This window comes from Ranitomeya variabilis, chromosome 1, assembly GCF_051348905.1.
Source record: "Ranitomeya variabilis isolate aRanVar5 chromosome 1, aRanVar5.hap1, whole genome shotgun sequence".
In the NCBI taxonomy this organism is placed as follows: domain Eukaryota; kingdom Metazoa; phylum Chordata; class Amphibia; order Anura; family Dendrobatidae; genus Ranitomeya; species Ranitomeya variabilis.
Window position 1 is genome coordinate 1,082,038,768 of NC_135232.1, and position 16,599 is coordinate 1,082,055,366.

The following is a 16,599-nucleotide window of genomic DNA, read 5'->3' on the forward strand; positions in this document are numbered from 1 at the left end:
GACCCTGGTCTGTCACTGCCTGACCACGGAAGTTGGCACCCTAACAGAGGGGTGGGGAACCTTTTTTCAGATGGGGGCCATTTGGATATTTATAATAATAATAGTAATAATAATAAATCTTTATTTATGTAGTGCCAACATATTCCGCAGCACTTTACAATTCAACAGTTCATGTACAAGTCATAAGTAACAACGTTAAAGATAATACAAAAATTAAAGCAAAGATAATGATGACCCTGCTAGTAAGAGCTTACAATCTACAATTTATACCATTCTTTGGAGCCGTACAAAATCATCAACTTGAACATTACCCTACTATATTTGGCCAAACATTTAATTCACTAACCTCTAATGTGGCGGCTGGATCTGCTTCTCTTTGGTGCGTCTGTGATGTTAGGTGGTATGGATGATGTTGCTACTCATAAACGGCTTTTCCAGATTTACGTCGGCCTTGAACACCGGAAACACTTTGCCCTGAAGAGTTTGGTAAATAACTTGTTGCAGTAAATCGTACAGAACACAGATGTATATTACACTGCAGGGGGAAATTCATCACTGCTCACATAACACTTATAGAACTCAAGCAGTGAGAGGTCTGCAGTATATATCACATAGGAAACCCTGGGACTCTGCTGTACATACATCACATAGGAGACACTGACACTTTCGTATATATCACATAGAAGACACCGAGGCTGCAGTATATACATCACAGGAGACATGGGACTGCACTATATACATGGGGCTGCGGCATAGACATTACAGGAGACATCCTCCATCACCGTGAGGTCTAGCATTCTCCTCACCTCATTTGATATCGACTCTCTCCGTGCTTCTGGAATTCTATAGGGCTTGAGGTTCACTCTCACGTGCGGTTCTGTCAACACGTCATGCTCGACCACCTGTGTATGCCCCGGCAACTCTGAGAATAGGTCCCGGTTCTGCTGCAACAGCTCCCGATAATTTTGCCTCTGGGCCGGCGTCAGAGTCTCTGCAATGGTGACATTGTCCACTGTGACTTTGGGACTGGCTCCCAGGCAAGGGATGTCCAGCAATTCTTAGTCTCACTAGGGTTTGAGCAAGTTCACAATAAACATGGTGTGGCTTCCTTCGCACTAGCTGGTGTACCTTGCAATTAACTTCGCCCAGTTTTTCCACCAGCTCGCTTGGGCTGTGCCACTTGGCTAGGAACTTGCTCTCCACCATGAGGATAAGCACTAGCACGCGGTCCCCGTGCTTGAACTGCCTCAACCTTGCTGATCGGTTATACACCCTTGCCTGTGCCTGGAGAAGATGCTCCTTCACAATGGACATTACTTTCACCATTCTCTCCTGCAGCTAGGTGACATGATCTATGATGCTTCGGTGTGGAGTGACCTCAGCTTCCCACGTTTCCTTGGCGATGTCCAGGAGCCCTTGCAGATGTCGACCATACAGGAGCTCGAACGGCGAGTAACCAGTAGAGGACCGAAGAACTTCTCTGACTGAGCAAAAACGGAAGCAAGTAGTCCCAGTCTCAACTGTCCTTCTCAATGACCTTTTTGAGCATGGCCTTCAAGGTTTTATTGAAGCGTTCTTCTAAGCCATCGGCCTGTGGATGGTACACTGAGGTTTGCAGCTGGGCAGCAATCTGCAGGACCCTACTCATTTCTTTTATTACCTTGCTCTTGAAATGGGTTCCCTTGTCTGTCAAAATCTCCTTCGGCAGACCTGTACTAGCAAAAATATGGACAAGTTCCTGGGCGATACTTTTAGCCGTAGAGTTCCTTAGGGGTACTGCTTCAGGGTACTGGGTCGCATAGTCTATGACCACTAGAATATACTGGTGCCCTCATGCAGACTTAACTAAAGGACCTACTAGGTCCATGGCAATTCACTTGTACGGGATCTCTATTACCGGTAATGGGACCAGAGGACTTCGGAAGTGAGAAGAGGGAGCGGTTATCTGGCAGGTGGGGCAGGAACTACAATAATTCAGGATCTCCCGGTAACATCCCAGCCAATAGAACCTCTGCAATATTCTCTCCTGCGTTTTCTCCACCCCCAGATGTCCCCCCAAAACATGCGACTGGGCAATTTCTAGAACCCTCCGCCGGTATGGCCCGAGAACCAACAGCTGCTCCACTATTTCACCTCCCCTCAGTGTAGTTGCTCGATACAACTCGCTATTGACTGCAAAGTGTGGGTACCTGGTGTCAGCCCCCAGCTCTTGAGCAACCCCATCAATCACAGACACGTTTTCAAACACCCCTTTTAGAGTAAGAATCCGCATTTGAGCAGTCCCAAAATTTTCCAGAGAAACCCCCAGCAAAGGAACCTTGGACTCACTGGTCATTGGTTAGTCATCATCACCAGCTAGGACACACGAGGGAAACTTCTCCAACTGCAACGGGCATTAATCAGGGTTACGCTGGCTCCTGCCTTACACTGGGCACCCCTGTTTTTCCCCCAAGTCCCAGAACAGGTTGAAGTCCTGCCCAATTATCACGGGGTGTAGTCTCTGACTAGCCCTACCTCATGGAACTCCGTACCACGGCTTGTTTTAATCACTCTGGCAACAGGGTAGTCTTTCACATCCCAGTTGATACAACAGATGCCCACATTTTTCCTTGTGATCAACTGGTGGGGAAGTGTGGCCCTTATCAGGGTCACCAAACTCACGGAGTCAAAGAGTCATGACATCAGTACTCTGTTTATGGTCATGGGACATGACTGCAGCCCCTCTCCAGGCTGAAAGTCCACACTGCAGGCTGGGTAGGCATAATACGAGCAGCATCTGAATAGGCTACAGTCCATCTGCTTGGAAGACTTAGGACAATGGGCCGCTATGTGCCCAGGACCGTGACACCGCCAGCAGATCAGGTCTTTACCAGCAGCCTTTGGTAGTTCCTCAACAGCTCCTGGGGACCTCAGACCCCCCCCCCCCCAGTGGGGGATCCGTTACCCCTCTTTTGGGACTCGGGCTCCAGCTGGGTACCCCAGTATGGAGAGGTACCACCCCCGACTTCCTTAGGGATCTCTCGACCACCTAGTACCTTTCTACGAGGCCCAACAAATCATACGTATTCCGGGGGGCTCCATAGGCAACCCAGGTCTGCACCGGCCTGGGGAGGGAGTGAATAAATCGGTCCATGACCACCCGCTCGACCCTCTGGGCTGGAGTGGAAGACTCCGGCTGCAACCATTTCTGGACCAAATGCAACAAGTCAAACATTTGCGAGCGAGGAGGTTTATCACCATAATACGCCCAGTGATGAACCCTTTGGGCTCTGACATAGTGACCCCTGAGAGTGCCAATATCTGTTTTCAACTTGGCATATTCCTGGGAATACTGTAATGTCAAAACATAATAGGCCTTCTGGGGCTCACCAGTCAAATAGGGGGACAGTACCTCTGCCCACTGCTTTGGTGGTAGCATCTCACGCTCCGCCACCCACTCGAACACAGTTAAAAACGGCTCTATATCATCCCCTGGGGTTATCTTTTGCATGGCTCGTCTTGCTACTTTCCGAACGCAGGAGTCATCACCTTGATCTGGTGGAGGGGCGGTTTCTCTACTGCGGACATCTCCCACCAGGAGTTCCATCTGCCTTTGTTGTTGTTGAATCTGCTGCATCAGTAGCTTATTCATTTCCTGCTGTACCTTGTGCTGAGTAGGTCCGACCGCTGTTCCAATCCTGTAGCCGTCTTCACTCAGGACTTACGGATTATCCACCGCTGCTACCTGTGTTCCTGGAATGTTGCCTGCATCCAAAACACCACTTGTGGAAGGTCGGCTCACTTAGCTGCTCCTCGAGGTAGACACAGGACCAGATTTGGTTAAAGGGACTCTGTCACCTGAATTTGGAGGGAACAATTTTCAGTCATATGGGCGGGGTTTTCGGGTGTTTGATTCACCCTTTCCTTACCCGCTGGCTGCATGCTGGCTGCAATATTGGATTGAAGTTCATTCTCTGTCCTCCGTAGTACATGCCTGCACAAGGCAATCTTGCCTTACGCAGGCGTGTACTATGGAGGACAGAGAATGAACTTCAGAGTTGTGCATGTATGCATATGTAGCAGAGCTGTGTGTGTGTATAATACACACTGGAGAGAGACACTAACAATAGATTTTTTACCTCCCCATTCTACCCAAGTAAATTAAAATGAGCTATAACGATTCCTCCACGTTACAGAACTCTGGAAGTTTTAATTAATAGGATAAATGTTTTCCTATTTTTGCTGTCTAAACCTGAGGTGCGTCTTATTGTCTGAAAAATACGGTACGCTAAATTCTTATGGTCAGTGACCCCAGTGACTTGATGAACCGCCCCCCTCTAAAAATTTCTCTAAGGGTACGTGTCCACGTTCAGGAAACGCTGCGTGTTTGACGCTGCGTGGGGCCGCAGCGTCAAACACGCAGCGTCCAGATGTTCCAGCATAGTGGAGGGGATTTTTTGAAATCCCGTGTCCACTATGCGTGGAAACACGCATCCGTCGGCCCTGCGACTCCGGACATGCTGCGCGTCTTTTAAGATCGCAGCATGTCCGTGTTCCTTGCGGCGACGCTGCGCCGCCGCAAGGAATAACACAGGGCCCTATGCGAGGGGTGCAATGATTCCGGATGTGTACAATGAACACATCCGGCATCATCGCGTTCTAGAAGGGGGCGGGGCTTAGCGCCGAGCGGGTTTGCCGCTCCGACGAAACCGCCGGCCATCCTGATCGTGGACACGCACCCTAAAAGGTAATTTAACAGCGAGTAACTCGTGATTCCTGACATTATAATTTCTTTCAACAGACGGCAAATGGCCGCAAATTGCTTAGTCAGGGAACCTGTGAGAAAACGGCTCCTACCCCAACCTCTGAAGCATCCACACCACAATGAAAGGTTCTTGGAGACCAGATAGGATTAGAACAGGAGCAGAAATAAAACAATTTTTCAAAAGCCCCAGAAGCATCCGATGACCAAACCTTGAGGTCTGTCGGCTTATGTGTGAGATCAGTTAGGCTATGCGCACACGTTGCAGATTTCCTGTGGATCCGCAGCATTTTTTTCCTGCACAGAAACACTGCAGATCCGCAAGTGATTTACAGTACACTGTAAATCAATGGCAAAAAAAAATGCTGTGCTAATGGTGCGGAAAATTCCGCACGGAAAACGCAGCAGATTCAAAAAAGGAGCATGTCCCTTCTTTTTGCGGATCTGCTGCGTTTCTGCACCCATTCCATAATAGAAATCTGCAGGGGTAAAAAAACAAGAAATCCGCACAAAAAAAACTAACAAAAACAGCAAAAAAAAGGTTCTGACCTGCATTTTCTGCCAAGAAATTCAGGATCTGCACTCCACAGTCAAATCGGCAATGTGTGCACATAGACGAAGAGGTGTGATATTGAGAAAACCCTTAATGGATTTCCTATAAGGTATGTGCACACGTTGCCGATTTGGCTGCGGATTGGCAGCAGTTTTCCATTTGGTGTACAGTACCATGTAAACCTATGGAAAACAAAATCCGCTGTGCCCATGGTGCGGAAAATACCGTGCGGAAACGCTGCATTGTTTATTCCGCATGTCAATTCTTTGTGCGGATTCCGCAGCGTTTTTACATCTGTTCCTGTATAGGAATCCGCACAAAAATTGCAGGAAATCCACGGTAAATCTGCAGGTAGAACGCAGTGAATATTTCCTGCAGATTTTGCAAAAACGGTGCGGAATAATCCGCACACCAATCCGTAACGTGGGCACATGGCCTACTAGTTGGTGAAGCCTGACAACGGTCAGGTCACTAGGACCCAATGTATTGTGCCGTGCACCTTCCCAGGCTCCATCTTAAACCCATCAGCGATAAAATGAACCCCGGGAATGAAATGTCCTGACCAGGAAGAACACATTTCTCAGCGGCTCACACCCACACACATAACTATTAGGACTGTCAGTGCACTAGCACTCTGAGCCCATCTGCAGGCAGTGACAGGCGCCACACACACAATGCCGCATATCACGTAGCTAGCTGCAAATTGACGCAACTCCATTTTACAGCAGCAGCACAAGCGCGTCATGGTTCACTTTACGTGCAGCTGGTCGATTGGCTGGACAACGTCCAATCATGGCGCTTCTAGAGTCCTCCCGCTCATCCAATCGCATTCTTTGTTTGTTTGTCGACGTCACGGCGCCTTAGACGTCCTCTTTTCTCCCCTCCCCTTTTCCCGCTTCTGCTTTGCGCAGGCGCTGTGCGGTCTCTCTCTCGGCCCTGCTGCGCCGCTGCTCGCGTTGTTTCTGTGAGCGCCTTTCCCGCGCACGTGACCTCGGAGGCGCCGCGGCCTAGCGAACCGGGAGGAGAAGCGGCCAACATGTCCAAGCGGCACCGACTGGACCTGGGCGACGATTATGTCGCGAGTAAGAAGAGAGGAGAAGGGTGAGTGTCGGAGGCGGCGCAGAGGCCGCTTCTTTGTCCGCTGTGCAATATGGCGGCGGCCATGAGTCTGGAAACCTGCTCGGGCGGGGAGGGATATTGGACACGGCAGGCCCATGTCAGGGCCGATCTTCCTTTACATAGGACTGTCGCTGTGCACACGGGGGGCTGCTCACTCCTGTCACATTCGGGCTGTGTTCACACCTGGGGGGGCACACCGGGCGTTATTAACCCCTTCCTGACATCACCAGGTGGGATTAACCCCTTCCTGACATCTGTGCATGTCCGATCCGGTGTGGACGCGCTTTCCGTCTCAGTGTGCCATCAGGTTGCCATGGCAGCCGGGGGGCTCAGAGGAAGGACCCCAACAGCAGCAACTTTCTCCTCCGCCTTCATAGCAGCTCAGTAATTCCAGTGCATACAGCGATCTATAGTACAGGTGATCCCTCAGGATAGGAAAGAGTTTTGAGAAATCTAAAAAACAAGTTTGGACCCATCACGAAGACAAAATGGCTTATGTAGAATCTCCGTGTCTTGTAAAAGTTCAATCTATGAAAAAATAAAGAGAAAAAACCCAGCTCCAGATCTGTTTATAAATTGCTGTATTTCTTCGCCCCCCAAAGTAATATAAAGCGATTAATATATTGTCTGCACATCAGAGTGGTGGCAATGATACTGGACCTGACTCTGCAATAAGTGCTGCGCTCCGGTGGCTGCAGCTGTGACCTCAGTGGGCGTTTGCTTTATCCTCTATATGGCTCAGTTGTGTTTTGATTGGCCAGTATCATAGAGGAGAAAAGGCAAAAGATCACAGACGTTCTGTGGCTCATGCCCAGGTGGTGGGAGGGAAAGTTACAGGGGGAGGGAGGGAAGGTACGACTTTGCAATGGAGGGGAACAGAGAAACACTGATTCAGAATCTGTGAAACCGCAGCGGTTGGAGAAGGTTGTGTATTTGTAGGGGATGTCCAGCCTTAGCTACAAGCCTGCAATCACTGGATGTGACTGCAGACTTGTGGATCCTCACATCACGGGTACTGTTCACTGTGAGGGTTCTTCGGCGACAGGAGAGGGCTTGAGCGCAAGTGTGTGATTTGCATCCATCTAGTCACGTGCCGACTACACTGTATCTGGAATCAGCCAATACAAGTGTACTGAATGAGGTCGAATACAATCTAGTGCCTGGAAGCATGCACATCGCACACATAGGGGCCAAATGTCCACCCGGCAGCGGAGAATCCTCACGGCAGGCAATACGCACGATGTGAAGGTTCATCAGACTTGTGGTTTAAAACCGTACAACCCCTTTACATGAAAACTAAATCCAGTGAAGGGTCTTTAATAGAAAAAAATCTAAACACCTGAATTGCTGCTTTTCCGTATGCACACCTTTCTCCAAAGGAACCAAACAAAACCTCCACCCAATACTAAGATATTTCAAGTAAAAGCTGGAGCATGCAAAAAGTAAACTTATATTGTTAGTATCCATAAAATAGATGAAAATGATACATTAAACGATGATTGTACGTCACATTTTGCAGACCTAATCGCTATTGTGAATATTTCCTGCTAAGCTTCTTTAGCTTATATTGTAATAGCTCAAAGTAACTAATAAACATGATGTCTCGCCATGTAAAAATAGTCTTGCTATAGCTGTATCAACTGGTTTCAGAAAATGGGGACAAACCATTTTTTTCACAAAGTTTACAGCTTTGTTTGTTATAAAAATAGTTAAAAAAACAAGCAAAACAACAATAAAGTAGCCAAAGTTATGGCTTTTGGAAGAAGAGGAGGAAAAACTAAAGATTAAAACGTAAATGCAGCCTGTCACCGTGGACATACCGTCCAGTCTGCAGGCACCCTGTTATAGGGCAGACTGATGCATAGTTTTGTGAGAAGAGAATCAGTATATCCTGCGTTTTCATCAGTATCACCTCTGCTCTCTCTGGGTTTTTTTTTTTGGCCAGTGGGCGGTCCTATCGGTGATTGACATCTGTCTTTATGCACACTTATACTTACAAAGCTGTCACTGTTAGGACCACCCACTGGGCCCCAAATCCCAGAAAGAGCAGAGGATTAAGTGATGGAAGCTCAGGTTATATTAAATCTTAATTCCCCCTCCCCCGCACTATAACATGGTGCCTACACATTGGACTGCGTTTTCATGGTGACAGGTTCCCTTCAAGTCGCCTGCTCTGGAAAAGGTTAAAGGAGCTACAAGGCACCGCCGTTTTTCAGTAATGTGGGTATATTCGCTGGGGAGCGCATCTGTAAGCACGCCCTAACACCTTGACATTTGGGTCATTCCATGTCAAGTGAACCAATGATTTTTACCACTATATTTTTAATTCTTTTGAGATTTTGTTATTTGGTAATAGTGTGTCAGAGAATGCAAAATGTGAAGAAGAAAAAAATTCTAGATTTTTTTTTTATTTTTTATTGATTTTCAAAGTTCGGAAAAAGTGTGAATTTCGGTGTTGCCTGCCTTTACATTTCTCCCCATAACTCAGGCTAGAAAAGAGATAGAGAAACAAAATAAACACCATTCTACTCAGAACTGTACAGGCTTTCACCAGATATGTCACAAGAGTATCTTTGATAATATTTTACCTATGCGAACGCAAGCGCAAAACTTTAAAACGCATTTCCGAAAAAAACGTTTAATTTAAAAATTTCAAAAACTGCACATGTGCCTGCTATGCTCCTATTCACATATGTACCAAAATACATGATGGGATCATATTTTAAAAAATAAAACTATTTCAGTGTCAGTTCAAAAATCTTGATTTCAGATCTGCTCAGCTTGTGGTCTAACAGTGTGAGGTCTAGATTTACCAAATAATCCATGATTGCTAGATATTACTTTATTATTTATTATGTTACAGAGTATTAGAAGCAGGAGAGGACAGAGGAGAAGCTTTGTTAGGGCTGAGAATGACCAGGGGTAGACAGTGACTACAGAGCAGACAGGCCGGCAGCTCGGGCCTCCACAGGCCGTATTCACACCAAATCTTATCACCCAGGAGAGGCAACTCCTCAAATGGAGGGAGAAAAATACTCTTAACATCCAGTTCATGTATTGTACAAACCAGGACTACGAAGAGGAGGAGGAGAGTTTGTTATAACATCGGTTACAGGAAGCAGAACCCATCACAGGGACTCAGCAATAACGGACTGTCATCACATGTAGTGGAAATAAAGACAGTGACGTCCATGACGTGGTAGAAGGCGGCACAAGATCGGCAATGGATGACACAACTGGCTATGTGACCTGTGAATATGATCGGCGCTGACGGCTACTGGACTCTCCAAAGATTGTGAAAATGAAGACGTTTTTAACATATAATTAGGATCAGACTGTATTTAGAAAACCACACTTGAGGATGTGATCACCTTTTATCTTTTGGCTTGTTGAATGCATTCAGGTTGAAAATGCTGAGCAAGTTATGATGATTAAGGCTACTTTCACACTGGCGTTTTGTGTCCTCCGTCGCAATGCGTCGTTTTGGTCAAAAAACGCATCCTGCAAAAGTGCTTGCAGGATGCGTTTTTTCTCCATAGACTAACATTGGCGACGCAGTGTGACGCATTGACACACATCGCAACCGTCGTGCGACGGTTGCATCATGTTGTGGCGGACCGTCGGCAACGCCGGAACTCCGCCCCCTCCTCCCCGCACCTCACAATGGGGCAGCGGATGCGCTGAAAATCTGCATCCGCTGCACCCGTTGTGCAGCGCTAACAACGCTAGCGTCGGTACGTCGGCTCGACGCACTGCGACGGGCCAAGTACGATGCTAGTGTGAAAGTAGCCTAAGATGCATTTATTCTGGCACTTTGTTTTTTGTGTTTCTTTATTGTTACATATAAATGTTGAATGCAGTAAATTGTAATTTGAAAAGAAAAAAGGAAGAAACTTACACAAACATAAAATCAGATGATTCAAGGCTTGAAAAAAAAATACAAATGTGATAGATCCCAAGTTGAATCCCTGTACAAATGTAAACAAGGACACAAGTAACACACATGCATGTTTTCACAATTTTAAAACATACGTTTTTTTCAGAATTGCGCATCAAAATTTTTAATTTGATTTCTCCAAAACAAAATATAAAGAAACATAGTCTTGTGACATATCAAATGAAAGCCGGTACCGTTCTGAGAAAAATGATGCCTCTCCCACCTCTATATCTTAATTCTAGCCCGAGATATGATAAAAAATGTAAAGCCATACCAGGCCAAAATCCATGCTTTTTCAAAACTTTAAAAATCTGTAAAAAATTAACTGATGAAGAAAAAAATTCTAAACTTTTAATTTGTAATTAACTAAAATTGTACTTCATAAAAACAAAAAATAAAAAAAATCTAAAGACGTAAGGTAAAAAAAATATTCATATTTGGATCACTTGATATGGAATGACCCATTTTGCTCTGCAGCGAAATTCTGCAACACGAGCTGTTAGGTCCTGGCCATGATTACAGGTGCCGCTCACAGTTTAGGGATAGGTATTCTGAGCGATGACTGTAACCCTTCTTTGCACTGCCCGCATGCCTTGCATTCAGTGAGGCGGGACACTACCTGCAGATTAACTCTAACTGCAGGTAAATAGCGTGTCTCATTGTCAGGTTCTCTTGCTGCACAGATTATGCTGAATGTGGATGGGACTTTGTAAAATTTCACCCACTTTGCCGGTGCAGAGTTTTTGGATGTGATTGCAGTGATAATGAGTAAAAATACTTGGTTTTAACCCCTTCCCGACATTTGACGTACTATCCCGTCGAGGTGGGGTGGGCCCCCATGACCGCCGACGGGATAGTACGTCATACGCGATCGGCCGCGCTCACGGGGGGAGCGCGGCCGATCGCGGCCGGGTGTCGGCTGCATATCGCAGCTGACATCCGGCACTATGTGCCAGGAGCGGTCACGGACCGCCCCCGGCACATTAACCCCCGGCACACCGCGATCAAACATGATCGCGGTGTACCGGCGGTACAGGGAAGCATCGCGCAGGGAGGGGGCTCCCTGCGGGCTTCCCTGAGACGATCGGTACAAGGTGATGTACTCACCTCGTACCGAACGTCTTCTCCCTGCAGGCCCCGGATCCAAAATGGCCGAGGGGCTGTATCCGGGTCCTGCAGGGAGCACTTCCGGGTCGGAGCAGGCTGCAGATGAAAGCTGCAGCCTGCTCCGATGAAAGGATGATCGCGGATCTCATAGAGTGCTGTGCACACTATCAGATCTGCGATCTGTGATGTCCCCCCCTGGGACAAAGTAAAAAAGTAAAAAAAAAAAATTCCACATGTGTAAAAAAAAAATAAAAAAAATTCCTAAATAAATAATAATAAAAAAAAAAATATTATTCCCATAAATACATTTCTTTATCTAAAAAAAACAAACAAAAACAATAAAAGTACACATATTTAGTATCGCCGCGTCCGTAACGACCCAACCTATAAAACTGGCCCACTAGTTAACCCCTTCAGTAAACACCGTAAGAAAAAAAAAAAAAAAACGAGGCAAAAAACAACGCTTTATTACCATACCGCCGAACAAAAAGTGGAATAACACGCGATCAAAAAGACGGATATAAATAACCATGTTACCGCTGAAAACGTCATCTTGTCCCGCAAAAAACGAGCCGCCATACAGCATCATCAGCAAAAAAATAAAAAAGTTATAGTCCTCAGAATAAAGCGATGCCAAAATAATTATTTTTTCTATAAAATAGTTTTTATCGTATAAAAGCGCCAAAACATAAAAAAATGATATAAATGAGATATCGCTGTAATCGTACTGACCCAAAGAATAAAACTGCTTTATCAATTTTACCAAACGCAGAACAGTATAAACGCCTCTCCCAAAAGAAATTCATGAATAGCTGGTTTTTGGTTATTCTGCCTCACAAAAATCGGAATAAAAAGTGATAAAAAATGGTCACGTGTCCGAAAATGTTACCAATAAAAACGTCAACTCGTCCCGCAAAAAAAAAAAAACCTCACATGACTCTGTGGACCAAAATGTGGAAAAATTATAGGTCTCAAAATGTGGAGACGCAAAAACTTTTTTGCTATAAAAAGCGTCTTTTAGTCTGGTTTCACACTTGCGTTTTTATCTGCATGCGTTTTTTAAAAAAACCACATGTGTGAAAAAATGCATGTAAACGCGGTAAAACGCATGCGTTTTTATAGAAAAACACAAGAAAACAAGAAAAAAACAAAAAACCCTAACCCTACCCCTAACCCTACCCCTAACCTGAAATACGTGGCACTGAAATACGTGGCACTGAAATATACGTTTATATACGTATATACGTATATAAGTGCCACGATATTTCAGTGGCCACGTATTTAAGTGCCACGTATTTAAGTGCCACGTATTTAAGTGCCACGTATTTAAGTGCCACGTATTTAAGTGCCACGTATTTAAGTGCCACGTATGTAAGTGCCACGTATGTAAGTGCCACGTATTTAAGTGCCACGTATTTAAGTGCCACGTATTTACGTGCCACGTATTTACGTGCCACGTATTTACGTGCCACGTATTTACGTGCCACGTATTTTTCAGTGCCTGAAATACGTGGCACTGAAATACGTGGCACTGAAATACGTGGCACTGAAATATCGTGGCACTGAAATATCGTGGCACTGAAGTATTTACGTGCCACGTATTTTTCAGTGCCTGAAATACGTGGCACTGAAATACGTGGCACTGAAATATCGTGGCACTGAAATACGTGGCACTGAAATACGTGGCACTTAAATACGTGGCACTTAAATACGTGGCACTTAAATACGTGGCACTTAAATACGTGGCACTTAAATACGTGGCACTTAAATACGTGGCACTTAAATACGTGGCTCTTAAATACGTGGCACTTATATACGTGGCACTTATGACTGTCAGAAAATGTTCAGTAAACGGTTAGGGGTGAGGTTAGGGGTAGGGTTTCAGGTAGAATTGGGGAGATTCCACTGTTCAGGCACATCAGGGGCTCTCCAAACGCGACATGGCGTCCAATCTCAATTCCAGCCAATTCTGCGTTGAAAAAGTAAAACAGTGCTCCTTCCCTTCCGAGCTCTCCCGTGCGTCCAAAAAGGGGTTTACCCCAACATATGGGGTATCAGCGTACTAGGGACAAATTGAACAACAACTTCTGGGGTCCAAGTTCTCTTGTTATCCTTGGGAAAATAAAAATTTGGGGGGCTAAAAATCATTTTTGTGGGAAAAAAAATATGTTTTATTTTCACGGCTCTGCGTTGTAAACTGTAGTGAAACACTTGGGGGTTCAAAGTTCTCACAACACATCTAGATAAGTTCCTTGGGAGGTCTAGTTTCCAATATGGGGTCACTTGTGGGGGGTTTGTACTATTTGGGTACATCAGGGGCTCTGCAAATGCAACGTGACGCCTGCAGACCAATCCATTTAAGTCTGCATTCCAAATGGCGCTCCTTCCCTTCCGAGCTCTGTCATGCGCCCAAACAGTGGTTCCCCCCCACATAGGGGGTATCAGCGTACTCAGGACAAATTGGACAACAACTTTTAGGGTCCAATTTATCCTGATACCCTTGTGAAAATACAAAACTGGGGGCTAAAAAATCATTTTTGTGAAAAAGAAAAATAATTTTTATTTTCACGGCTCTGCGTTATAAACTGTAGTGAAACACTTGGGGGTTCAAAGTTCTCACAACACATCTAGATAAGTTCCTTGGGGGGTCTAGTTTCCAATATGGGGTCACTTGTGGGGGGTTTGTACTATTTGGGTACATCAGGGGCTCTGCAAATGCAACGTGACGCCTGCAGACCAATCCATTTAAGTCTGCATTCCAAATGGCACTCCTTCCCTTCCGAGCTCTGTCATGCGCCCAAACAGTGGTTCCCCCCCACATAGGGGGTATCAGCGTACTCAGGACAAATTGGACAACAACGTTTAGGGTCCAATTTATCCTGATACCCTTGTGAAAATACAAAACTGGGGGCTAAAAAATCATTTTTGTGAAAAAAAAAAATAATTTTTATTTTCACGGCTCTGCGTTATAAACTGTAGTGAAACACTTGGGGGTTCAAAGTTCTCACAACACATCTAGATAAGTTCCTTGGGGGGTCTAGTTTCCAATATGGGGTCACTTGTGGGGGGTTTGTACTGTTTGGGTACATCAGGGGCTCTGCAAATGCAACGTGACGCCTGCAGACCAATCCATTTAAGTCTGCATTCCAAATGGCGCTCCTTCCCTTCCGAGCTCTGTCATGCGCCCAAACAGTGGTCCCCCCCCACAAATGGGGTATCAGCGTACTCCAGACAAATTGGACAACAACTTTTGAGGTCCAATTTATCCTGATACCCTTGTAAAAATACAAAACTGGGGGCTAAAAAATCATTTTTGTGAAAAAAAAAAAAAAAAAATTATTTTCACGGCTCTGCGTTATAAACTGTAGTGAAACACTTGGGGGTTCAAAGCTCTCAAAACACATCTAGATAAGTTCCTTAGGGGGTCTACTTTCCAAAATGGTGTCACTTGTGGGGGGGTTTAATGTTTAGGCACATCAGGGGCTCTCCAAACGCAACATGGCATCCCATCTTAATTCCAGTCAATTTTGCATTGAAAAGTAAAATAGCGCTTCTTCCCTTCTGAGCTCTGCTATGCGCCCAAACAATGGTTTACACCCACATATGGGGTATCGTCGTACTCAGGACAAATTGCACAACAACTTTTGTGGTCTAATTTCTTCTCTTACCCTTGGGGAAATAAAAAAATGGGGGTTAAAAGATCATTTTTGTGAAAAAATATGATTTTTTATTTTTACGGCTCTGCATTATAAACTTCTGTGAAGCACTTGTTGGGTCAAAGTGCTCAACACACATCTAGATAAGTTCCTTAAGGGGTCTACTTTCCAAAATGGTGTCACTCGTGGGGGGTTTCAATGTTTAGGCACATTAGGGGCTCTCCAAACGCAACATGGCGTCCCATCTCAATTCCAGTCAATTTTGCATTGAAAAGTCAAATGGCGCTCCTTCCCTTCTGAGCTCTGCCCTGCGCCCAAACAATGGTTTACACCCACATATGGGGTATCAGTGTACTCAGGACAAATTGCACAACAATTTTTGGGGTCCAATTTCTTCTCTTACCCTTGGGAAAATAAAAAATTGGGGGTGAAAAGATCATTTTTGTGAAAAAATATGATTTTTTATTTTTACGGCTCTGCATTATAAACTTCTGTGAAGCACTTGGTGGGTCAAAGTGCTCACCACACATCTAGATAAGTTCCTTAGGGGGTCTACTTTCCAAAATGGTGTCACTTGTTAGGGGTTTCAATGTTTAGGCACATCAAGGGCTCTCTAAATGCAACATGGCGTCCCATCTCAATTCCAGTCAATTTTGCATTGAAAAGTCAAATGGCGCTCCTTCCCTTCCAAGCTCTGCCCTGCGCCCAAACAATGGTTTACACCCACATATGGGGTATCGGCGTACTCAGGACAAATTGCACAACAATTTTTGGGGTCCAATTTCTTCTCTCACCCTTGGGAAAATTAAAAAATTGGGGGTGAAAAGATCATTTTTGTGAAAAAATATGATTTTTTATTTTTACGGCTCTGCATTATAAACTTCTGTAAAGCACTTGTTGGGTCAAAGTGCTCACCACACATCTAGATAAGTTCCTTAGGGGGTCTACTTTCCAAAATGGTGTCACTTGTTAGGGGTTTCAATGTTTAGGCACATCAGGGGCTCTCCAAATGCAACATGGCGTCCCATCTCAATTCCAGTCAATTTTGCATTGAAAAGTCAAATGGCGCTCCTTTGCTTCCAAGCTCTGCCATGCGCCCAAACTGTGGTTTACCCCCACATATGGGGTATCAGCGTACTCAGGACAAATTGTACAACAACTTTTGGGGTCTATTTTCTCCTGTTACCCTTGGTAAAATAAAACAAATTGGAGCTGAAATAAATTTTGTGTGAAAAAAAGTTAAATGTTCATTTTTATTTAAACATTCCAAAAATTCCTGTGAAACACCTGAAGGGTTAATAAACTTCTTGAAAGTGGTTTTGAGTACCTTGAGGGGTGCAGTTTTTAGAATGGTGTCACACTTGGGTATTTTCTATCATATAGACCCGTCAAAATGACTTCAAATGAGATGTGGTCCCTAAAAAAAAAATGGTGTTGTAAAAATGAGAAATTGCTGGTCAACTTTTAACCCTTATAACTCCGTCAC

The 16,599-nt window shown here is 45.1% G+C and overlaps 1 protein-coding gene across 1 annotated transcript in view; it reads left to right on the forward strand.

The window, feature by feature from the left end:
- Positions 1 to 6,189: 6,189 nt before the first annotated feature.
- The window catches only part of DHX15 (DEAH-box helicase 15), a 63,955-nt gene continuing 53,545 nt past the window's right edge, over positions 6,190 to 16,599 (forward strand). Inside the window, exon 1 of the mRNA XM_077279962.1 lies at positions 6,190 to 6,395. Coding sequence (XP_077136077.1) covers positions 6,331 to 6,395 — 65 coding nt within the window. The 5' untranslated portion in view covers positions 6,190 to 6,330. The remainder of the gene's footprint in view (positions 6,396 to 16,599) is intronic.